The sequence below is a fragment of the Armigeres subalbatus genome, chromosome 2 (genome assembly GCF_024139115.2).
Source record: "Armigeres subalbatus isolate Guangzhou_Male chromosome 2, GZ_Asu_2, whole genome shotgun sequence".
NCBI classification, from domain to species: domain Eukaryota; kingdom Metazoa; phylum Arthropoda; class Insecta; order Diptera; family Culicidae; genus Armigeres; species Armigeres subalbatus.
In genome coordinates, this window is record NC_085140.1 from 277,120,926 (window position 1) to 277,145,457 (window position 24,532).

At 38.4% G+C, this 24,532-nt stretch overlaps 3 protein-coding genes and 1 long non-coding RNA gene across 5 annotated transcripts in view; 2 read left to right on the forward strand and 2 right to left on the reverse strand.

Annotated features, from left to right (window-relative positions):
* LOC134212284 (uncharacterized) overlaps nucleotides 1-4,485 on the forward strand; it is a 37,815-nt gene extending 33,330 nt beyond the window's left edge. The window contains exon 2 of the mRNA XM_062689995.1: nucleotides 3,744-4,485. Within this exon, the coding sequence (XP_062545979.1) occupies nucleotides 3,744-4,268 (525 nt within the window). The 3' untranslated portion in view covers nucleotides 4,269-4,485. The remainder of the gene's footprint in view (nucleotides 1-3,743) is intronic.
* Nucleotides 1-5,725, reverse strand: part of LOC134212283 (RNA-binding protein 42) — a 45,482-nt gene extending 39,757 nt beyond the window's left edge. For both annotated transcript variants that reach the window (XM_062689994.1, XM_062689993.1), the window contains exons 1-4: nucleotides 5,568-5,725; nucleotides 5,114-5,510; nucleotides 4,873-5,040; nucleotides 4,491-4,746 (exon numbers count right to left, since the gene is read on the reverse strand). In XM_062689994.1, coding sequence (XP_062545978.1) covers nucleotides 4,491-4,746; nucleotides 4,873-5,040; nucleotides 5,114-5,510; nucleotides 5,568-5,608 — 862 coding nt within the window. In that variant the 5' untranslated portion in view covers nucleotides 5,609-5,725. The remainder of the gene's footprint in view (nucleotides 1-4,490; nucleotides 4,747-4,872; nucleotides 5,041-5,113; nucleotides 5,511-5,567) is intronic.
* Nucleotides 5,726-14,185: 8,460 nt separating this feature from the next.
* On the forward strand, nucleotides 14,186-15,098 carry LOC134209747 (uncharacterized). Its single transcript, XM_062685762.1, has 3 exons — nucleotides 14,186-14,565; nucleotides 14,636-14,754; nucleotides 14,814-15,098. The coding sequence occupies exons 1-3, from the start codon at nucleotides 14,544-14,546 to the stop codon at nucleotides 15,096-15,098; spliced, it is 426 nt and encodes a 141-aa protein (XP_062541746.1). The 5' UTR covers nucleotides 14,186-14,543.
* Nucleotides 15,099-22,488: 7,390 nt separating this feature from the next.
* Nucleotides 22,489-22,885, reverse strand: LOC134216401 (uncharacterized). The gene is made up of 3 exons (XR_009980647.1): nucleotides 22,796-22,885; nucleotides 22,636-22,742; nucleotides 22,489-22,574 (listed from the first exon to the last, which is right to left on the reverse strand). It is a non-coding gene; the product is annotated as an uncharacterized LOC134216401 (long non-coding RNA).
* Nucleotides 22,886-24,532: the final 1,647 nt, after the last annotated feature.

Here is a 24,532-nt window from a genome sequence, read left to right on the forward strand (position 1 = left end):
GTATAAACAAACCTGTTTCGCTCTTCATTTTTTTGGGTTAGGAAAAAATAATACATACTCCAATGTAAAGAAAGATTGAAGGACATAGGAGACGTGACTAAGTGTATTCTGAAAGACAAATAAAATTAGTTGACTACCTTATAACACAGTAAATGACCGATAGGGAATGAACTCATGATCAGCGCTAGACGGTAAAACAAGAGATAGAGTCACGTTTAACTGAGACCTTAGCCACCTATGTACATGAGAATAGACCATATGATGCTTTCATCCACTATCCTTTTCTCTACATGACTAATAGTTTGACCACCTAAGGTAGTGAGGAGGATCAATCAATGTCTTGTGGGCTTATCATCAAATGGAAGCTCACGAAATGGTTTGAAATCTTTACTGACTGAATCTAGTTCCGAGACAATGATGATGCTATGCAAGGCCGTCATAAGTCCACAAAGATAGTATCAGGCGTTTCATTGGAACATGGTTCAAAATATGTAGTTGTTAAAATAGCAGGCTCAATATTTTTAAGATTGTTTGGTGAACGGTTCTAAACTGTGGCCAATTTTGGCTTTTCGATTCAGTTTCGACTGCTTTCACTAGATAATTTTCAAAACTTTGGACGATTATTTATATTCATCAAATTGTAATACGATATTTTAGTTTCAAAATAAGTTTTCATGAAAGGTGTTTATTTGAAATATAGTCAGCAATTCAAATTTAACGAGATGTATCGTGTATACCTATACCATATACACATCAACATTATTGTATTTTATGTGACCAAAATCCAACGAGTAGTACATATTTTTAATGATGTTATTCATATAAATCAATGCTTCATAATCGTAAAATTCATTCATTTAGCTATGAAATAGACGCAATGAAGCATTACCATACCATTGATAACTGAATCTTGGACCAGACTTTAAAGACTTGAATTTTGAAGAGCGGAATAGAACATGACCATTTGACTACTGAAATTTATGTTATCAGACAGTACTGTAAAGGATGTGACGCCATAATCTTGATCAACCGCCAAAATAATGGAAGCTCTCAGATTAATATGTCGATTTATTGCAATAGTACTTAAATTAATTTATTGTATATTTACGATACCATTTAAATTATTCCATGTTGAAACAAAGTCCACTAGTATGATCCCATCACATTACATCAAAGTGTTATGGCTCGGCTGCGGTGGTGGGCGCGGTGACGCGTTTTGACAGAGAACACAGAATTACTGTCAAGATGCGCCGTTGCGTTAATCGCTGTAGAACGGCCTTTACTTGGAGATGGCATCAGTACCACCCGTTGTCAACATAGACTACTATTCGGTATTGAATGTCGGCTCCAAGAAAACATTAAATCAACTTTACATGTTAATTATTCGGAAAACATTCATGCGCGTGATGAGCTTTCATTATTATTATTATTTGTTTTAAACTGACAGACTGCGGGAAGGAAATGTATCGGTATGATCACAATACCCAGACCGCAGTGACCTAGTGAAAACAACATAGCTTGAGTCGTCTGCTAGTATTGTGTATCACATGGAGAGCCCAGCCGAGATACCCGAGATACCAGTCTATTAAGATTACAACTGGTCAACTCTCGAAAAAAAAAACAAACCACTTGACAGATGTTGTACCACTTGACAAACCACTTGATTATAATCAAACATATCACATACATCGTTAAATAATAACGATGTAAGTGATATGTTTGATTATAATGTTAGTAAGCTTGTCTTCAAAAATAGGATTAAGATACTGTAGTATGTGTGGTTTTGAAATAAAGATGAAATAAATAAATAAATTAAGTATGTAGATTTCTGTTCTTGTTTCCTTTGAAAATACGACACATCCATTCACATCGAAGATAATCGTTGCACCTTTTACAGTAAGCTTCTTTACAGAGATGAGGTCAATATCACTTCCTGCTGTACGCTTTCAAAAGCTTCCAAACTTGCACACATGTGGGAGGTTTCCCCAGAATCAACCACCCTAGCCGCAAAAAAATATTCCATTTTTGGTTCACTTCGGGCTTCTTGGTGGAATGCTTTTACTTTGCTTTTTCACCTTGAACACGAGTTTCGTTCTGACGTGATATTTGTTCCGCCATGATACGACAGTTTTTCTGTTTGTGGCCAGGTTTTTGACAAAAATGGCACTCCAACTTCTGCTCCTTCTTATCCGCTTTCAGAACGGATTCACCACTTGGAATATAACCACTCTTTGATACTTCATCCACTAGTTTTGATTTAATCAACTCAAGAATGAATTCGTTGTCTGGTATTGTCTTCAATGTCGTAGTTAACGTATTGAAAGATTCCGGTAAACTTCGAAGTACCATGGCCACCTGTAGATTCCGGTCTGACTTCTGGTCCACCACCATTAGCCGTTCGAAAAGCTCCTCCATTTCGAACACATGCTGTTCAACGTCTCCGCCATCAGAGTACCGTTTATCGCAAATTTTCTTGAGGATGGCCACATTCGAAGTTAGTGTTGCTTTTTTGTAATGTTTTCTCAAATTCTCCCATGTATCTTTGGCTGTTTTAGATCCTTTGATAAGGTTTAACTGGTTGTATCCTAACAAAAGTCCAATCGTTGCGCACGCTCGATGGTCACCAGTGTCTTAAGCTTGAATTTCAGTACGTATTGTTTTCAGTTGTTTCAGCGGGCCGGTACCCATTGACGAATCGCCATAGATCATCCCGGATCAGCAAGAATTCGATCTTCGTCTTCCAGGTTGAATAATTTGAGCCATTTAACTTGACAATACGCAATCTTTCCATTTTGTATTTTGCAGTGGTTTTGTTTTTTCACTCTTGTTTCTCCGAGAAACTTTCTCGGTTGCTACGGTAGCCGGTCCAATTTTGTGAAGGCCCATAACTTCTTGGAACAAAGAAATCTCGCTTAACTTTTCAAAGGACCTAAGTAACATTTTTCATGAATTAATTTGAATAGCGCAATCAACAGAACAACATGAAAGATATTGATTGCATTATTCAAATTAATTCATGAAAAAAATGTTACTTAGGACCTTTTGAAAAGTTAAGCGAGAAATGTACTACCGTAGTTGATAAGTGAATAATGCAAAATGATAGTTTTATTACAACAACGACAACAACAACTTAAATGTAGGCAACTTAGATTGGATTTTTCGCCCGGGTTGCTTCATCATATTACTTCATAGACTAGATTAAAAGATATTTTAGTTACTAGATAAAGATTGTCGCGTCGGTTCCCTTTGTTCTGCTGTCCGAAACATGTGTGGTACATACCTGTCAAATCGTATGGATTTTCCTTCTTTGACATTTAGCTCCCCTAGCCTCTCCAGCAAAAGATGTTCCAGACAGCGACGACAGCGACAATCTTTATCTAGTAACTAAAATATCTTTTACTAGATTAGACTAGACTAGAGTATACAGGACTAGACTAAATTGAGCTATGATGTGAAGCACGCCTATTACATGTTATGTATTGCTGCATGAATGTGAAAAAAAACTACTGAAAAATGATTTAGTTTTCAAACCGTTTTAGAAAAATGTTTGCCAACTTTCTCTAAAGCATTTCTCGAATCCTAATAGTTTTATTACATATGTCATTATGGAAAATTATGCTTGAGTTGTTCTAATTTTCCATGTTTAAATTGAATGATATTGTTCTGAAACATATCTCACGAACGAAAAATACCGTAAATCTTGTTTGCGTAAACCTAATAAAAAAAATTGTATCTTTTTTCAGAGTCAATTTTCACCATTATTCTGGTTGTGCATCGCCGCCCTGATAATTTCATCGCACGGCCATCCAGCACAATCTCCACAATCAGGGGCAAACTTTGCCAGCAACAATATAATGCCACCAATCAAAAAAGACGTTTTCATGTCCCGCGGCTGGGGCGCTTCAGGAATGCCATTCTCCATGCTATATCTCAATCACTTCGCCAAAGCACAAAAAGCCTACGCACAAAATCAGCAACAACAAATGCAGAAACTTCGCGAGCAAGAGGCCGCTGGAGCTGGAGCCAATCGTGAGCTGCGAGCTGTTGAGGAGGAACTTGAGCAACCTAGAACGTTGCCATACGGATCCAGATATACTGACGCACTGATGAATGGGCAAGCGAAAGAAATTGGCCAAAGTGGCGGTTACAAGGAAACGGACGAATACTCCGATAGCACTGTCTATCTGCCATCCAAACCAAGCTCACCTCGAAGGCAATACAATGTTCCTCAACTTTTCGTGTCGTACGGCTGGGGCCCGATGGGTTGAACCAAATGCAGCCACGCAATTAATAATCGTTTAAGATTTAGCATTTAATACTATTTATTTTCCCTATTTCTAGCATTTGATATGTGTTATTTGTGCCACCCAACAAGCTAACGATTCAGATTTGTCAATGTGATGTCTCGTTCCTAAATGTGCAAAATGTACCATGCGATATACCGCCGAAAGCAGGCAAAGAAATAAAATAATTTTGAAAACAGTACTCACCATCCATCTCCTTCATTGCCCGAATAAAATCCTGAGGATCTTTGAAACTGACGAAACCGTAGCCCTTGCTTTTACTGGTCCGCTTGTCTCGTATCACTTTGGCTCGCTGGAACGAGGGAAACTTGTTGAAGGTTCGCGTCAGCAGTTCATCGTTCACGTCGTTGCCCAAATCGCCGCAGAAAATCCGGAAATCGTCATCGGGCCAATCCGCTAGGGATTGGTCCTCCCAAGTCTGGCCACCGGCAACGCGTACCGTCTGAGAGGAAGCAACAAACGAGAAAATAGAATTTATAAAAATCAATGAACTTATTTCATAAAACTGATGCACAGTTGTAAACCTTTTTTTTTAGAAGACTACCTCAAAAATCAAATAAAACCTCACCTTACGATCTTTTTTCCCTCTACGGTCTGAATTTCCAAATGACTGTAAAGCTGACGAAGCTCTTGCAGCTTTGATGGCTTCTTCGGCAATCGGGTTAGGACCCGACTTTTCCGTTTTTTGCTTCTTAATTTTGGTGGTCACTTCGAACTGTATGTTGGCGATATCGTACTGCAAAAAAAAAGCATGATCGATTGAGAGCTTACTATTCCCTTTTTTCGAAAATATTCCAAATTGCCCTTACCGATTGTACCGGGGCAGAGGAAACGGTCGGTCCAATGGAACTGCTGGCAGCTGCGGGGGCATCTATCTTAGGCAGAGTGCCAACCGTAGGTCTGGCGTTGTACAATTTTGGAGCACTACTAACAACTGCCGGGGTGGGTTCCGTCGAGTAAGATTTTTCCGGAACGGCCGCATGATGAGCGCTGTGTTGTTGCTGGGGCACAGGCGTCGAATAGGTTGGTAAGAACGGAGGAACCGGAGGGGGCGGAATACGGGACGGCACGGTGGCCAACTTTTGCTGCACCTGGTGGTATGTTTGAGAACCGATCACGGTGCGTACTTGCGATGGAATAAAGGGGTTGGAACTGATGTTGCTGGAAGGGACGGGAGCGGTTGCCTTCGATATTTCCGCCTCAAACCTTCCAATGGAAATTTATTAAAATCTTGCGTTTCTTCATTCTTGATGAATTACATACCTGGACATTTCGTCCTCCATATTCTTGCGTTTGGAACTCATTCTATTTGTAGACTTTTAAATTGAAATTCTAAAACGTTTGCACGTATTTTTTTCAAAACAAAACTCTGGCGGCAGGATTTTGTTTTTATTTATGTTTTAATCATTCGTATCTGGAGTATCGTTTGAAAAGGGTGAAAATTAAAAAGACTATCTAACCAAAATTTGCAAAAGCTACTCCGGAAAAGACCTGTCTTCAATACTCAGCAAACTAGATCTATATATAGATAATATAAATAGATCTCACGGTTTGTAGATAAATAGGGCCCAAATATACAAAACCATATTAACGAGTAAAATATTAATAAATAATAATAATCTAATCATTCTCTTTGCAAAGTTGGTCCAGAACTCGGTACATAAAAAAACCCAGAAAAATAAACGCGCAAAATTTGACATTTCGACTTTCGCCCTTTTGAAACAACAATGTCGATTTTTGCATTAGGCTTTCAGCGATCGTGTACGTACACGCACGTTTCTCTCACACTTTTACTCGGTTTGTTTGCAACCACGAGCAGCTGTCACGGCAAAATCAAATGGGATTGTTTGCAACCACGAACCTGCGTTTGTGTTGGTGAGAAATGTCGGCGAGACCCTAATTTTACATAAAACGAGTGATGGAAAGTAAAATGGGCCTGTTCAAATATAGGCCTTTTCGTGTGAACAGGCCTTTACATGTGACACACACTCAGAAATAAAATAAATCTGTGAAAGCATTGAAATAAACCTTTTTAGCTATTTTTGCCTTTCTCGTACAGTATCCCCCCGCTCATCCGGACCTCGTTAGTCCGACGATTCGTTAGTCCGGATCTCGCTAATTCGGAATTTTCCGGATTAAAAAGTATCAACACCCATTTAAACACATTATGCTGTCAGTTTTCAAATTTGTGCTGTGATTTTGTTTTGATTCGTTTGTATGGATTTGACAGTCGGATTGACGAGAGAAACCCCGATAGTCCGGCCATACATTTGTCGGATCAGCGGGGGTATACTGTACAACAAACTTGTACCGAAAGGCTATCATTTCACTCCAAAATCGAACTTTTTATAGAAGTCTCGAAGACCCCCAGCTCGTCGAGCTGAACAAATGTTTGTCTGTCCGTGTGTATGTGTGTGTGTATGTGCACACCAAAACCGCAAAACATTAGCCACTTTTTCATATAGTACACGTAAAAAAATTTAATGTTGTTTATTATTAATAATTCTAATACTTTTTTGCCAAAGCAGGCGCTTAATGACATGTACACTGTAAACTCGACAATACCCATTAAAGAGTTGAAAAGACCCATTTTTTGATGATGTATTGAGCTGTCAAAATAATGGGTACTTTGAAATTTCTGACAATGTGTACTTTAACCCCATTTGGAAGTTAAAAGTTTCTACCCATTAATGGGTGAAAATGTACTTGAAAATTGCGATGCCAAACAATCGAGGAGAAGCTGGGCGAAGCAGACTATTTCGTGTGGATTAATCGTAAGTATTGTTTTTGCTCAATTTAGTTTGATTACATTATTAAAAGTAGTTAAATCATTTATATCAGTTATTGCAGCTAACGCCTTCTCCCTTTGATTTGGCGTCAGGGAACATAAAAACCGTATCTACCATCGGACAGGATGAGACTCCGCCTCTGCAACTGTTACACGTAGCGGGGTTGTTTACTGATGTGGAAGCCTTTTAATACCCGTGAACCGCTGGATCCGCCGATGAAAAAAGGAACCGATGAGATTTTTGCTCCCCGGGACAGTATACGCTTTGCAATGGAGAACGAGTTCCACTGGTCAACCGAATCGCCGTTCTGGATGGGTATCCGCCTCTGTTGAAGCTATGCTGGTTTTGAAAATAATGGACAATCCTGTGTATTCCCGGTTCCGCAAATGGAAAAGGAACCGCCTTATCTCAATGTTTTCTTCCCATGAGAATGCGCGGTTGGAAAGATGAGAGAGTTCCCTATACCGGTGCAGAAAACCGAGCTCACATGAATTATAAATGATTATTGTTATGTCGTTTAGAGTTTTAATAAATGATCAAATTTATTTCATACACAAAATGTCTTTCACTATTCGATTGATGGATTGAAAGTTTAATTCTAATGGCTGTTTCTAAAAACAATAATGGGCAAATTTTACACATTATCCGGAAAAGCTGTTGATCAATAGTGGGTAAAAATCACTCGTTAATTTGACGTATAATCGGTTTACTCATTAATGAGTAAACGGCGTTTACTCTTTTAAAGAGTTGAACTATTTAACTTCATAATGGGTACTTTTTTACCCATTAAAGAGTACTTTGGTGGCACAGTGTATAAGAAAAAACTTATACATCGCATTAGTCACATACATTCGGAAACTTATACTTTTCATTAACTTATGTATGATATTAGCTTTTTGATATGGGGTCATTCATTAGATGGCATAATGAAGAGTATAAGTATTTTCGAATGGTTTTTTGCCATAACATATAAGGTTTTTTTTACGTGTAATTATTAACCGATTTTCTCGCAACAAGTTGCATTCGACAGGGGACAAAGCCTTGTTGATCACTATTGAATTTGATAACGATAAACCATTGCGTTTAAAAGTTATTAAGAAAATGGAATCGAACTATATAAGCGCCATATAAGGTTGGTGTCTTGGCTAAATGCGAGAAAGGCAGTATCACCACTCGGTGAATCAAGTTGGGTTTTTACTTTCAAACTAAGCATAGTTTAATAGGTATACTGCCTAGTAATGTACACACTTAACTAGATGTTCTGAGTTCGGTAATTAATTTTACCGATTCAGACGGTAATTTGAAAAATTACGGTTTTTTCGGTAATTTTGAATTCACGTCTTCATATCTGTAATCACAATTACCGAAATTCTGTGAATTAGTGCAGATTCACCGTATACGGTATTTATTTTTACCGATGCCTCTGTGAATCGGATCAACCACTGAAGTCGGTAAAATATTTCACTGGAGTTTCGGTAATTGGAGCTGTAGAGCCCCGCACCAGACAGAGAGATGTCAAAATCGCCATTTTGTTCTTTTGAATTTATTCAACACGTTATTACGGTCGGTTGTGTTTCCTGTGCGCGGTGGATAAATTTATCATCAAAATGGAAGCCATTATACAGCAGCTTCGTGAGCAGGATGAGCGAATCGTAGACATTTTCCGTAAGTACCTAGATGTTATTTTACTGACATGCGTATTGTTGCAGATGGCTGATTCGGTTACTTGCTTTTTCTGCCGGGCGCATGTTCCAGGTTATGTTACTGGACTGCATCGGCATATTAACGATCACATAAAAATGAAGGATTTTGTACCAGCAAACATACTTTTTGATTGCACATAATTGAAATGTGATACAAGATATGGTGCCCTTTATTCCCTCAAGCGTCATATTATTGAAAACATCCACTTGCCAGTTTCGTGGCAAGTGGTAGTACTACGAAAGGCGAATCGTTCAATGACACATCGCACATTGATCATGAAGTTTCGAGCCGCAGCGAAGACCCAAATTCTTCTCATCCCGATGATTCAGCAATTTCATTGGATGAACTGCAAAAAATTATTAATCTGAGTATCTGCCGTATGACTTCAGATGTCGGCCTGCCACAAACTAAGATTTCAGAATTCATTAGGCTTTGCAGTGCTATCGTCAATCATATTTCTGAATATTTGGAGAATGAAACCATAAGTTTCATTAATTCCCATGTAGATAAAGTGATTCCAGAAGAAGAAATCGCTCTTCGAAACAAATTCAAGTTGGGCCATCTGTTCGACAAAGTAAATACTTTTCCCAAACAAAGCAAATATCTAAAAGAACTTGCGGTTTCAACACCAGTGTCCCGAGAAATTCTCTTGAATCGGCGAGAGGATGTGCGCCACGTGAACGCCGTTCCGAAGAAGGTTTTTGTGAACGAAACTGCGTCATACATCAGTATCGTTGACAGTTTAAAGTTTATTTTACGTGATCCGGAAACGAGGCAGCTGATGAAGGAAACTGATTTAACTTCTGCCAATATTCCTTGCGTTACGGAATACAGTACTTTTCGGTCGGGAGAAACGTTCAAAAAAAAATCAGTATTCCAGGACTACCCAGACGTTGTAAGAATCAGCCTCTACCAGGACGATGTAGAACTGGGTAATGCATTCAGTTCGCGGGCAGGTATAAACAAGGTTTCGAATTTCAGCTTTAAAATTCAGAATATTCCCGATAAGTGGAATAGCTCGCCTCGAACTGTATTTCCGCTTTTATTCTGCACCTCCGTTGATGCTAAAAATATGGTTACCGACAAACATTGGAACCTCTTATTTCTGACTTGAAACGGGTAGGAGAAGGTACTGCTGTGCTTTACGGACAAGAGAGATATGTAATAAGGTTCGTAATTACAATTTTCTGCGGGGACACATTAGCAGTCCATGATGTTTTCGGTTTGCTTGGACCTTGTGCTAAATATTTTTGTAGAATCTGTCAAATATCACGAAAAGAATTCCACGAAATCCCATTCCGAGAGTTCCCAGAACGAACTCGTGGTTGGTAAGACAATTGCCTTAAAGATGTCCAAAACGGTTCAATCACCCCAAAAGATTGTGAATTGAAACAATCAGGATGCGTTCTCAATGAACTGAACTATTTTCATATCACAGACAACTATTGCCTCGACAGTATGCACGACCTAGCGGAGGGAGTAGTTCCACTGACCATACAGCTTGTCCTCGGGCAATACTACACGCGAAGCGATATGAATATGAATATCAAATACATCAACAATCGCATTAACACATTTTCATATGGGTTTTCGGATCGCTGTAATAAACCATCCCCCAACTTCACAGTTGAGATGTTGAAAAACCCTGCTAAACATAAGATGCGACAAACATCAGCCCAAGCCATTTTACTGTTACGTGCGTTTCCCTTCTTGTTTGGTCACCTGATTCCCAAAGATTGCGAATTAATGGCAATGGTAGGGCACTTGATTAATATCGTTAGAATAATAATGTCTCCGGTTGTATCGACGAACCTACTTTTCATGCTGGAGGAACATATTCAATTCTTTGAGCAAATTTTCTACAACAATTTTCAACGACGTATTAATAAGCTGCATCACCTGAAACATTACGCTACTTGCATTCGCAAAAGTGGTGCAATGAAGCAGTTTAACTGTCTTCAATTCGAACAAACGAATAAAGTAGGCAAAACTCAAGCAAATACATGCCGAAATTTTAGAAATATTTGTTCCAGTTTAGCTAGAAGACAATGTCTCAAAATGATTGTTAATGTTCTTGATAAACCATGGCGCGACAATCTGAAATTCACTTCCGGAAAACTAGTAGCACGATCTGATTGCTTAAGTGAAGCGTACCTGGATCCCTGCTCGGAGTTCATTTTCATACCAAGCACTGTTACGCTGAACGGAATCGTTTTTAGACAAAATCAACTGATTGGAATAAAGCAGCACAAAAACGAATACTATCCGAGCTATGGAATAATACGAGAAATAATAGTTGTTAGCGGGAAACTATTTGTGTTGCTACGTTTATGCGACACTGTATCCTATGATGATTTTCTTGGAGCCTACGAAGTCGAAGTCAGTCGAAATGAGGCATTGATAAGCATTGACGAATGCTTTACTCATGCTGTATTTTCATTCTGGTCCCCATACGGAAGTACGACGAAATTCATAAACCAAGCCATCTGTAAATATCACTTTTCAAATATTCCTAAAACTAGCTATTTCAAAATCCTAATAATTCTAGGAACAGAAGAAATCGACGACTTTGAAACTTTTCTTTCTCTGAACGATAATGATTTTATCAGATTAAAAATGACAACTAAAATGATCAAGACCATACAAAAAATACAAAAGGAGCAAAATCCCGAAGAATGGATCGTTGAGGAAATCGTGGTATCTCCGACCAAAGCCCAAACTGACAACCATGCTGACAACATTGATGACGCACCGGAAAACAAAGATCTTGGTAACCCCTATAAAGGCATTAATTTGGACAACGTAAGTTGATGAATGACTCTACTAATTATATGATATTCATCCATTCTATAATGCATGTTAGGTAATTGACATAGACATCATCTTGGCAAGAACCAACGAAGGCATCACTATCATGGAGCTGTTGAAGGAAGGGTTGCGCCCGAGTGAATCTGTTTTTAAAAAAATTAATGACATTTTATGTGATTGCCTGAAATCCGTGTATGATTGGTGAGTAAAAGGATTTTAGATGTTCTGCTTTCTGACCACTTTACTCTATATTATTTTCAGTCGACCGAATCGTTTTTACAAGGATCAAATTGCACTCTCTCTCGTCCAATCTTATCCAATACTTGCTGCCAATGACGCAAATGTTCCACAGGTAAGATCACAAATTGAAAATGGATGAAGCATAATGCAACTTGAACTATTTTGTTTACGAGCCCATATGACGTAGCATTTGTGCAATCAATTTGTTCTCATCCGCGGTTTCAACTAGCAACATCCGTAGATCTAACTGCACATTTAGTTCGGAAATGTCTTAAAACTACCGTAACAAGATTTATTTTTTGAGTCCGACTCTCGGTCCGACTGGTCTCATTCTCGATGCCGACCAGATAGGCAAGTAACATTGATTAAATTGCACGGACATGAATACTGTACTGCATTGTACTCAGCGGGAATTTCACTGTCTACATACCTGTTCTCAGAGATTATTCCTTTGGAGCACACCGGGCACTATTTCTTCTAAATTAGTTTTGCACATAAGAATAAAACTTTTTAAGATATACTTTTTGTATTTTAATTGAATACTGTATTTTTAAATATTTGCTCCGAAGTAGCTTTTACCAGAATACAAAATCAGAACAACACAGACAATAACAAAAAATGACAGCTTATCATTAGAATCATTACTTTTGATGATTGAAATAATATATCATTTTCGATGGCACCTAGAAGTAACGCTACGTTTACACTCAGCTAGTAAAAATATGTTACTGTGATTATGTTATGTTTAGATTAGGCAAGTAAATTATCAAATTAAAAAAAATGATTGAAAATTGAATTGATTTACCAGAAATTGAACGTTTAACTTTTGTTCAATTCGAATGAGTGTTTTAGTCGTTTGATTCTCGTTCGATTCAAGTAACTTCCTCATTTCATTTATTACACGCAGGGAATCAATTTTTTTGGAATGCGCCTGCGAAACAAGCGACAAAAGAGAACGAAAGACAAAGCTTTGTTTTTGTCGGAGATAATAATGACAAAGATCCGAAAAATTTTGTCAGCAACAAAAAAGAAGACAATCTTGTTGCTATATTTTCATCCCGTTATTTTGCATTATTTCTAGAGAAAATTTCGGTTTTATGCTATCATAGTTTCTGCTTTTATGGAAATATTCGAGAAACGAACAATGATTACAAAATTAGCAGCATATTTTCGGAAATATCAGAGCATGCAAGGCAATTGATTCGTGTCATATTGAGTTCGGGTTCTGATAAAGGTTTGTCCTTAGGTGCGTTTGTCAGTAACAAACTCTGTTGATGACAAAGAGTATATTGTTAGGCGTTGCTTGAATATTGATTCCCTGATTACACGAATATCTTTATGGCACTTCTTTTGAAAATAATTTTGTATTTCATGCAGATAGTGCAATTAAATGGAATGGTACAAACTCGTCTTATGCTATGTTTAGATAGTTCAAGAGAATTGAGCAAGTCGTTTGAATTGAACGCGAATTAAACGTCTTCAACTCAGGTGAATGAAAAGAGAGTTGAACATGTTCAACTTTTGGCAAGTCAATTGAATTCAACTGAGTTGTTCAATTAACTTGCACTGTCGCATTATGACGAGTTTGTATTTCATTTGGTAATCTGTACTTAGCATTATTTTTTTCGTATGTATGTACCTAGTTCTAGTTGTAAACGTAATTAGGGACCTAAGTTATTCGCTCGTAGACTGAACGTAGCATAATTCGATTAGGACGGCCGAAATATAAGTACATTAAAAATAATTTTAAATTAATCAACCTGAATGCATTTTATTCATTTTCGGTAACATATTCCAGGCATTGTGGTTTCATGCTCACGCACGAGGACCAAACCGTCATGCCGGCCGCATACATTATCGCATGGAGTATATTGCAAGGATTTCTGGGGAACGCGTTATTAAACGTCGTCGTACCGAAGAACCACAAACTGATCCGCTTGCACTCGTAGGATCGGATGTATCTCATGCAAAAGAGGAGCTTCCTGTCAATCTGGAAGAATTATTGTGGATTTACTTGACCAATGGATTCGAAGGTCGGTTCACTTGCCTATTTCAAACGTTTCCTTCTCCAGCAAGGTTTGCTAAACTCAATAAATGTTTGGTAGATTACCTTGTTTTTTGCTCCTTGTCTATCAAAACAGATGTCAAAACATCGAAAAAAGAAAGAGAAGTCCGAGGGAAACAGCAAAAACACGTGGTACACTTGTCATTTTTGACAGATTTTACTATGAAGATGGGTGTGAAGGTGAAAACGGCGATTTCAACGACCGTTCAAGGAGCGACTATTTCGAACGGTCGGGTCCAATAGGGAAATCCACGTACAATAGTATGCAGAAACAACTGAAGTTTATTTATATGAATAATCAATAATCAATATTTTTGTAGATACTCGAGTTACAATATATTGTGCCGAATTCAGGGAGTAAGCATCGCGTACTAGAGCTGTGGAAGGCAACTTTCCTCAAGCGGCAGGAATCACGGGATTCTGGTGAATTTTTGCAGTACTTACAAACTTTTCCTGTTGCGGCAGCCTATGATGGAGAATTGGTAGGTAAATTTAATACAGTATTAATGACATTATTCTAACTAGTGCTATTTTCAGATTACATCTGACTTTTATGCATTGAACACTAAGGCAACCCTTTTCATAGAAGAGTGGAACAAGTTAGAACATAAAATTTTAACTGTTCACAAAGTAATGTTCAGAGAGATAACAAATGGTAATTTTCTCAAGAGTATTTAAATATACAATTAATTGTAATTATAATACCAATGTTTGTTATTTACTAGATTTCGTACGTGCTCTGGCAATCGTCAGATTTAAAAATCCGTCACGTGGGTCCAAACGTTCAAGAAACGAGGAGCCGGCGTTGGACAATCCGCTGGCCGGTTTGATAAAATGGATACAGGTAAGATATAGATTTCATTATATAATGGTACTCTGAATAAATAATGTTATATTTTATAGCCCGAAGAAGATTTCTCACAGGATGCTGAAAGCGTTCCAATACTGGTGGTTCGTGGACAATTTCCAGACGTATCTGAAGGATGTGCGATTTGTTGGGAGTCTACAGTTATCCCTGTTGGAGAGAACTTTAAGGCGGCATTCGGCATATTTTGTCAATGTTTCTCCGTTTTTAACCGAATTCCAAAACCCGCAGATAAGAACTTCTTCCTCTTTATCGAAGGAGCCGTTTTTAACACCAATACATTGACAACAACCGGAGCAAAATTTCTGCACGGTTTGCAATGAACGAATATTTGAATAAATATATCCGTAAGAAGAAAAATTCAACGAATCAAATTGTTTTCTTGATTGAAATGTGAAACACGTCGAAATTAACTTACAGATTTTACAACAAGATTGGTAAAAAGAACCGAAGTGTCGGTAAATTTCATTTCCTTGTCAATTCGAAAATTACAGTATTTCGGTAAAAGCGAATACAAACTTAACATTTTTTTCGGTAAAATTTACCGATCTGTCAGTAAATTTGAAGGATTGTCGCCTCATGCAATTTACCGATCTGGTTCAGTTTTTCGGTAAACTTTACCGAACAGTCAGTAAATTTGACAGTTTTTCTCCCCATCTCAGTTTACAGACCTTTCGGTAATTTTATATTTCACCGAAACCATTACCGATCGTTCAGCTGTTGAGAATTCGGTAATCGAATTACCGAAGTCGGTAATTTTTTCTAAGTGTGTAGTTTATACTAAGCTGGAATATCACGAAAATATTTTTATTTAGCATTCTGTTTTCGTATAATTGTTTTTTCATTCACTTGTCACCGCGCGTTGGGTTTGTGATTTCCGGAAAATAGTCAATCGTAGTTTTTTTTATAGTTCCATCCTCGGTTCCGTCACGAGTGTTTATTAATTCCCCGTTAAAGCATCCGTTTCTACATAGCGGAAAACGCACATGGATAATGGCCGTTCGCTGGCCCGTTTTGGCGATTTGCAAAGCAACGGTAGCTCTTCTTCAAGGACGACGACTACAACATCCGCGGAGCGGCTATATAACGGTTCCCGCTTTTAATCTGTGCCACACATACGAGTATCACGGCTCGAAGCATGTGGAATGCCCGAGGAATGCCTGAGGTGCCACTGGCGCTCAAAACAGCTTCGCCGCGTAAAGTCATTCCAGAACCTGCACGATGCGGGACGGTTAGATTTGGTATTTTTGTGGATCATCCGATCGAAAGAACCGGTAACCCTTGTGTCGGCATGTGAATGTTATTTTGGTAAGCCAGCATGTTACAAAAAAAAAAGCATACAATTTGTTTTTATCAATTTCATTATTTTTTCCCAGATCCTCGAGCCTAAAGCAAAAGTGCTTCACCTCCATGAAATAATATACGCTTATTGCTTTCTATCTGGTGCTAATGATAATGAAACATTCTTGGTAAGACAGCTAAGCACGTAGGACCAAAATCACTCGCACCCCACCTACTTTATGTTCAGCGAAACAACTAGGCCCCGTTTATTCCCATATTGTCGAGCTTCTTCATCCTCGGCGGAAGACAGCCAAGCGCAGGATAATGGCTAGCCACACAAACGATTGCATAACATAATTTCTTTCAAAGATTTTTTAAAAATAAATCTGATAAAAATTGTACTTTGATTTTGATTTTTATGTTTTCAATTATTAGAAACAAAACAAAAACAAACAAACACAACCTATAAATCATTCTTGAATCCAAAATAAACTAAACAATAATAAAGCTCATTTATAGACCAGTGCATTATGACGTAGGTTGACAGTTCACAGAGCTTGTTTACAGGGACTTAGTCTCTGGAGCAGCTTCCGGAAAAACTGCTTTGCGATTGATTAAGAATATTGATGTCTTTCGTGATTGATTTATGGTAAAAATTAAAGCATATCACTAGAATATTCGGATCAAAACGATTTTGAGCGAAAATTACGGATTTTTTTTCCGGGTTATAGATTTTAATTCTAACACCCTGTAAACAAGCTCTGTGAACTGTCAAATAAGTGAGGTTAAGTCAAGATCTTGCGTTGGTCTATACTAAAGAACGATTTTTTTTAAGTTATACTACACTGACAAAAATCCAATCATATCCATTATGTGTGGCACACATAAATTTTGACTATAGCATTTCCCACATAATGGCTATGTGAATTCGCATATCATGTATGTGGAAACACACATAACCGTTATTAACTTATAACCTTTATGTGGATTCCCCTATAGCAGGTGATTATTAACTCACACATAACATTTATTTGTAAATTTCTTTAGATTTTTGCCAATAAAAATGTGTGGATTTTTATTAGTGTATCTTGGTATTGTTGAATGAAATACGAGTTTGGGGTCAACCAGGCGAATAGCCATTTAGAATGACTTTTAACCTATTTAGAATAAATAAATTTCTGAGTGCAGACTGCCAGGCTAGCTCTGAAGCAGACCCCACACGACGGAAAAAGTTTAACAAACTCTTGATTATTGAAGGAAAATATTGATGGTGTGAGTGCGAACCCAAAATATTGAAGTAAATATTGAGGGAAATCCGAAAAGTTTGATATTCTTTTCAATATTTCCCTTCATCTCCCACCGCAGTTTGCCCACAGGAGTCGAAGACGGTTGAGTGTGTGCGTGTTTTGTGCGTTATACCGCTATTTGATTCGTATTAGTTCAAGAAAAAAATCATAAGGGTTGTGTACAAGACACGACCGCCCGACGTAAACTACGTAAAACAGTTTGGTGAAATGAAGAATCTAGTGCCAGTGCAAGAATACATATTTGCAGCAGCTCTCTACAATACGCCCTCGTTATTCTGCTACGAACTGCAACGTAATTCTGCTACGACGTCGTACTTTGAACAAATTCGTCTAGCCTCAATCTTCCTATGTTTAAAATGGTGGCCCTGAGAAGAATCGATTAATTCCCAATAATGCATATTTCGAATCACTAACGACCACACGACCCACGCCATTGGCTGGAATAACAAAACCAAATAAGAATCTTGAAAGAATTAAACTTGACTGCCACTGAAGCCATCCATGCGAATACATATTTGTAGCATCTCCCTCCGACGCGCGCTCGTGATTCTGCTACGGACGCCAGGCAACTTTATAGCGTCTCCAAGCGGTTAATTTGCACTTTGAAAAAAATTCGCCTCGCCTCAATCTTCCTTTGTATTATTAATAAATCGATTATCATAACGATGAATCGATTAATCGAAGTAATCAACATCTAAAAGTTGTCGTAAAATCCCAAATAATCGATTAGTAACTGATCGATTACTCTTGAATCTTGTCGATTATTGAATCGATTAATCGTTGGGAAGAAATCGAATCAAAATTAATCGATTATCTTAACGATTAATCGATTAATCGAAGTAATCGATTAATTTGCGACACTCTAGTGAGAGCTGGGACCGCTCTCTGCGATATTTCAAATGAAATGCCACGCGCGCGGGAAAAAGCAGTTTTCTTATAATCAATAAAAATGACCCATTAGTCCCGCCTCTTTGTTGTCCGGTATGACTGCAAATATTGTGTACCCGTCACACACTCACCAAAGGGGCGTGGCTACAGGTTCAACTTTATTGATTACAAGAAAGCAGCTCTTCCGCGCGCGCGAGCCATTTCGTTCGAGATGTCGCGGAGAGCAGATCGTGGTACCATCTTCGGCATCGGCAGAGCTCCTACCGGAAATTTTATTCCCGGTGATGGTGTGTGTCGCGCGGTCGGTCGTCGTCATTAACATTGGCAGCGCTCAGATTAAATTTTCTTGTATGAAGTAGGGAATGACGGCTTTCGCATGTTTTGTTTCTATTATTTTCGGTGGGAGGGGGGTTTTTTGACCAAATTTTATGAAATTTGGCCATATTATCTTTGATATGCAAAGAATGTTTAGTCAAAATTTGAGTATAATTAGATACAGAAAACCCCTGACAATAATAGAACAAAACCTGCCAAAGCCGTAATTTCCCTACTAACGATTGGCTAACATCAATGAAAGTAGCTCTTAAGTCACAACTTGAGGCAAGATGAATTTTGATCAAAGTAAAACTTAATTGCTTGGTGATGGCAGATTGTTTCCGTCGGTAGTAGAATCACGAGATCACGATTCAGAGAATGACTTATAATTTTAGTAGATAGTCATCCATGCGAAAACATTTTTGCAGCTTCTCCGTTTGACGCGCGCTCGTGATTCTACATACATACAGAAAACATACGATGATTCAACTCATCCATGAGTTTTTAGGTGCTGAGTTGGGCTTGATTTGAATCGTCCATGAGTTTTCACCACAACAGACCAAACCACAGGCGTTATCACTGGAACCGCGCTGGTTCGTTCTCCGTGACATCCAGAATGAAAATGACGCGCGCACGCGAAACATGGGGCTTTTTATACACAGGGAAAACGAAGCCCGTACCTTACTGCAATCTGATGTCCGTGTTGGGGATTTATGAACGGAATTGAATTTTTCACCCGTTTTGGAAAGAAATAACATTTTCAATGGTTTGACGTTGATAATCAATAGTATCAATAGAATTGGAAAATTGCTGGAGAGTTTCTGAATCGATTGATAGGCAAATGTCGAAAATCCATCGAAGGATAAAGACGCTATTAGCGTTTGAAATCTATCTTAATTTCGTGACGGTCTCGAGTTTGGAAATTTCGGTTTTACAACCTGTATCTGAGTCTTCCCTTAGACGTAGTTTACGTCAAAAATGAGTTTTTCTTCAGCTACGGCCATGCCGGCTAATCATTGAAAATATTGAAGAAAAGTTTGATGAAAAGTTTGACGAAAAAGTATTGTCAATATATGCCTCGTGTGGGGTCTGCTTGAGATGAGATAAGACAACTCGGAGCTGAATGCCTTCTCATAATTTAATCTCGCTCTACGCGACGGGCAGTTCCAGTGCGACCATCTTTTTTTCACCAACTAAAAATTAACAAGACGAATTAATTTATCAATAATTACCTATTGCTGAGCAGTTGAACTGTATTCATCAATTGCTTATGTAGCAAGGATGATGAAAACAATTTTTTAACTCCATTTCGCGTTCAAATTGGCAATGAAAAAGTTTGTTCATGTTGATTTATTACTTTTAAATCTGAAGTTGAAAAATCCCCGACTACTAGCAACACCACGAAATCAATAACAAAGTACCCTCGCTTGCCGGCGTCTGTTAAATCGCCCAATAAAAAGTGGTCTTTTCTGACAGGCAAATGGTTTCAGAAAGGGACGGTGAGATGTCTTATCTCATCTCAGGGCTAGCTGGAGGAAAACTCACTGGCGCTCCTGGGTGAGGGGAAGGGAAAAAAGGCCTTTTCGACAGTGAGTTTTCCTCCAGCTAGTGTCAAACAGTACAGCGACCGATTGATTTTTACACACCGATAAGCCGCCATTACCAGGGGGGGAGTAAGCCTGTCATCCACGAACAAATCAAGCCTACCTAAGATGTATTATCCGGGCCTCGCCGCTTGGGAAAGGCGGGCCACCCCGCTTGGCAAGTGTAACATTTTTCGAACTGGAATCTTGTAGGATATTGGTTAACCTACACTACTGCTGACTAACGAAAAAAATGTGGCATTGTTTATTTACATTTGCTGCATACTACATGCAGAGGAGGCGCGATGCACCGCATATTACCCCCCTGGCCATTACCGAGCGTGGAAAGCTGGGATAACCCTTCCCATTTTTTGAAATGCAAATTGTTCCTTAACATGCTTGCAGAATTTTTTCTTGTTGATGGACGTCACATACGACGAACCCCCCTCCCTCTCCCTGTCACAAACTGTCAAAACACGGACCCCCCCTCAAACCTTGAACGTAATTTTTGAACGACCCCCAACCGAACAACGTGCAGTGTCACATGGAAAGGCCTATGGGCCTTTTCACGAGACGTTTAAAAACAGCTGATTTTATCGTCAATTGACATTTCTCGGGTACTTTTTCAAAACGGCGTATGTCGCAAATTGTAAACAAACCCGTTTTCAACAGCATATGGCATCAAATTCATCTAAAAATGTGTATATCTTCAAAGCTACATGAAAATGTGTTTTTTTAATGTAAATCAATTTTTTGCAAAACGGTGTAACATCATTGTTGAAAATATTGCACATACACCGCTTAGCAGAAAATGTACTTTAAAAAGTTTTTTCGAACAACTAAATAGTTTAAAACGTGCGTCTGCTTGTACTTTTTCATCACTTGTTTCAAAATTAAGCATGTTGCTTGAATATTCTGATTTTTGTTAAGAAAACATTTTACGTTGTTTTTCTGCAGCAAATGCTGTTACGTCGTGTTGTAAGTGTTGCATTTTTTTTTTGTCGCATGTGCGTGAAACGTTTCAACTTGACGCAACATTTCGACGTATCAACAATGCAGCGTACGGAACAGCGTAACATTTCGACGGAAGTAGCATGACCTCGGTCATGCTGACGTATCAAAACGACGTATGTGATTTATCTGTTGCAGAACGTTGTAACATATATTTTTATCAAAATAACTGAAATGTTCACAAGCAGTGCAGATTTCAGGGTCAGCGACGATGAACCTTTTCATAATGTATCGTTGAGGTGTATTCAATTACAATAAAAATGATTAGTTTCTAAATAGGAATAAAAATAAAATCTGAAAACTTCCAAGCTCATTTTCTCAGCTTGATCAAAATGTTACATATTGCGAGAAGATTGAAAAATTCGAACCGGGGTCCGACGGTCGACTGTCGGAAAGCTGTTCCGCAAACGTCAAATCACTTGTTGCACGGTAAAAAATTTTGGTTTATTTTTTCGGTGTGAATGTTGATTATTAAAATCAACGGGTATATGCAACTTTAAAAGAATGCTACATGCCGCTATATTTTTTAAATAAGTTTTATGATACTTTGAAGACATTTTGTCATATATTTATGTGATTTAGAAACATTTTAGATTTCTCGAATATTCTTGATATCAAGAAATATCAACACTTTTCGTACAGTGCATGCCATTTTGAAGTTTCCGACACTCAGTCTGCTTCTTCTTCTTTGCTCCGCAAAAATAGAATTTTTGTCTTTTCTCGCAATACGCCGATTTGAAAAAGTTCCCGAGATTTCTTCTATGAAAGTGACAGCTTCGGACTTGCAGGCCTGTCCTGTCCGGAGGGATTCTGATGGAATTCTTGGAGCAATTCCAGTAGGCATTTCCGAAGGAGTGCTTGAAGGTATTCCCGAAGAAGTTCCTGAAGGAATTCCCGATGGAAATCCAGAAGGAATTCCTGAATGAATCCCAGGAAGAATTCCTAAAGCAATTCATGGAGGAATTCTGGAATGAAATCTCAGAGGAATTCTTGAAGGAATTCCAGGAGGAATTTTCGAAAAAAAAATCTGTATAAATTTCCGAAGCAATTCCAGGAGCAATTCTCGAATAAATTCCAAGATGAATTCCCAAATTCCAGGAGGAAATCCCGAAGGAGTTCCAAAAGGAAATGAAAAGAATGTTAGGAGAACATTAATTACTTACGTTTCTTCATACGGATTCAAACGCTTCTCTTTAAATTACGAATTTTCCTGTCGTAGATGATTCAGTCCGTCGGAAACTCAATAATTTTATGATTCCATATTTCCTCGGCCCTAAAATATAGTCCATGCCTTGGTCCATGCCGTTAAAATACTCATTTAATCCAAGATTTAATCCGATTAAATGGATCTCGTTGTCACATTCGACAGATGCCTACTGAGTAACCTTGGTGCCGGCTTCCTTGCGAGCAGTGTCTGTGAAAGGCAAAATCTTCATTAATTTAAATAACCTTATAAACATCAAGACGGGATTTACCTGATTGATTCTTGGCATCCGCCGTTAAATGGCTATTCATCCGATGTTGTTGTTCCAGCTGCAGTACATGAGTTCCGGAGGGAGCATTATGCAGGTAGTCACACGACCTGTAAATGGTCTTCATCAAATGAGATTTTCAATAACAGTAGCAAGCACTTACGTGTTGAACATCGTAGGCAGCAGCACATCCTCAAGCACATCCTTACGATAAACTTGAATCCGCCACGTCCGCCGTGAAAGGATTTATTGAGTGGGGCGGTAGTAGAATTAGTGCTGGCATCCACGACCTCTGTAAATAGCAAAGTATTTATGAATATGATTTTTTTTTTAATATATAATTACGTGAAACTTACCTTGTGAACGACATCGAAAGAAAACGGACCGCGCGGACCAGACGATTTGTCAGAATTTGAGGAACTTCTTGCTTTTCTTTTATATTGTTTTTTTTTTCATCAACTAAACTCAACAACTCATCAGTGTGACTGTCTGTACAAAAGCAAAATGTCAACATTGAAAACAGACACGTACGAATACTATTGCAACAGCATAAAATCATAAAAATGGTTATGAATTTGCACCGCAACATAACTAACATTCCCTAACTAGTGTCTAACGTCGAACTGATTGTTTGCTGGGCAGCGGTTGTAAACAACCCGCTCGGAAACGTCTTCTAGAAGTCTCCCGTGATATCTCTGAGACAAAAAAATAAGTCTCCTAGATATTTATGGTCGATTTCTAGAACCTGTCAGACCTCAAATCCGCCTCAAATGCAACAACCGTTTGAACCGGTGTCTACCTCAAATTTTAGACGAGTAGACCGTTTGAACCGGAAAGGATTTGACATAACGGTTCTCTTAGATAACGCAGCGATATCTCCTAGACATCAGTACCACAGCTCTACTAGATTTTTATTAGATATGATTTAGATATGGGTACCTCGATTCTTCTTCTTAGCATTCTTTTTCGGCTTGTTTACAAAATAGTTTTTGTGGACATATTTATTTTAAATTTATTCTTTATTTTCTTTTCAACGTTATATGTATTTGTACATTTTTATGTATATTTATGTATTTATATATTTACATATTATATATATTTATGTATATTTTTTCGGTAAACCTGGGTATAGACTCCTCAGAGATTTATGAGCAGTTTTTTTTTGTGAAGTTCGGACAGATTCTTACGAGAATTCGGGGCAGATTTCATAGAGGACACTGATCACCTTTTTTGGAAAATAACGGCAGATTCTTTCGGGAATCCTAAGCAGATTTCTTGGGGAATTCTGATTGAATCAAATAGGGAATCTTGGTAGGATTGCTTGAGGAATTGTGAGCGGATTAATTTAGGAATCTTGGGCGCATTCTTTCATGAATCTTGGACGAGTGGATTACTGAGAAAATACTGAACGGATTCTTTAGCGAGTTCTAGGCGGTTCATTCGGGAATCCTGGGCAGATTTCTTTGGAAAAATTGGGCATTATTTGGTATTTATTTGAGAATTATAGGCAGAATCCTTCGGGACGTTCAAGCAGATTCTTCCGAGAATTCAGAGCAGATTCATCTAGGATTCTGATCAGATTTCTTGGGGAAATTTGGGTAGATTCCTTTGGAAACATTAGGCTGATTCCTTCGAGAATTATGAGTGGATTGCTACGAGAATCTGAGCCGATGCCTTGAGAATCCTGAGCAGATTCCTGTGGAACGTTTGGGCAGATTCTTTCGAGAATTCTTAGCAGATTCAGAGCAAGGTTTTTTTGAGAAATCTCGGGTACTTATTCAAAAGGACGTATGTGATTTCGTAAACAAAGATTCAAACGTCGATTTGTCCAATCTGATAGCACTCCCACGCTAACCATCACCAGACAGGTAGGGAAAACCTTCGGCTACCTGTTGATGGT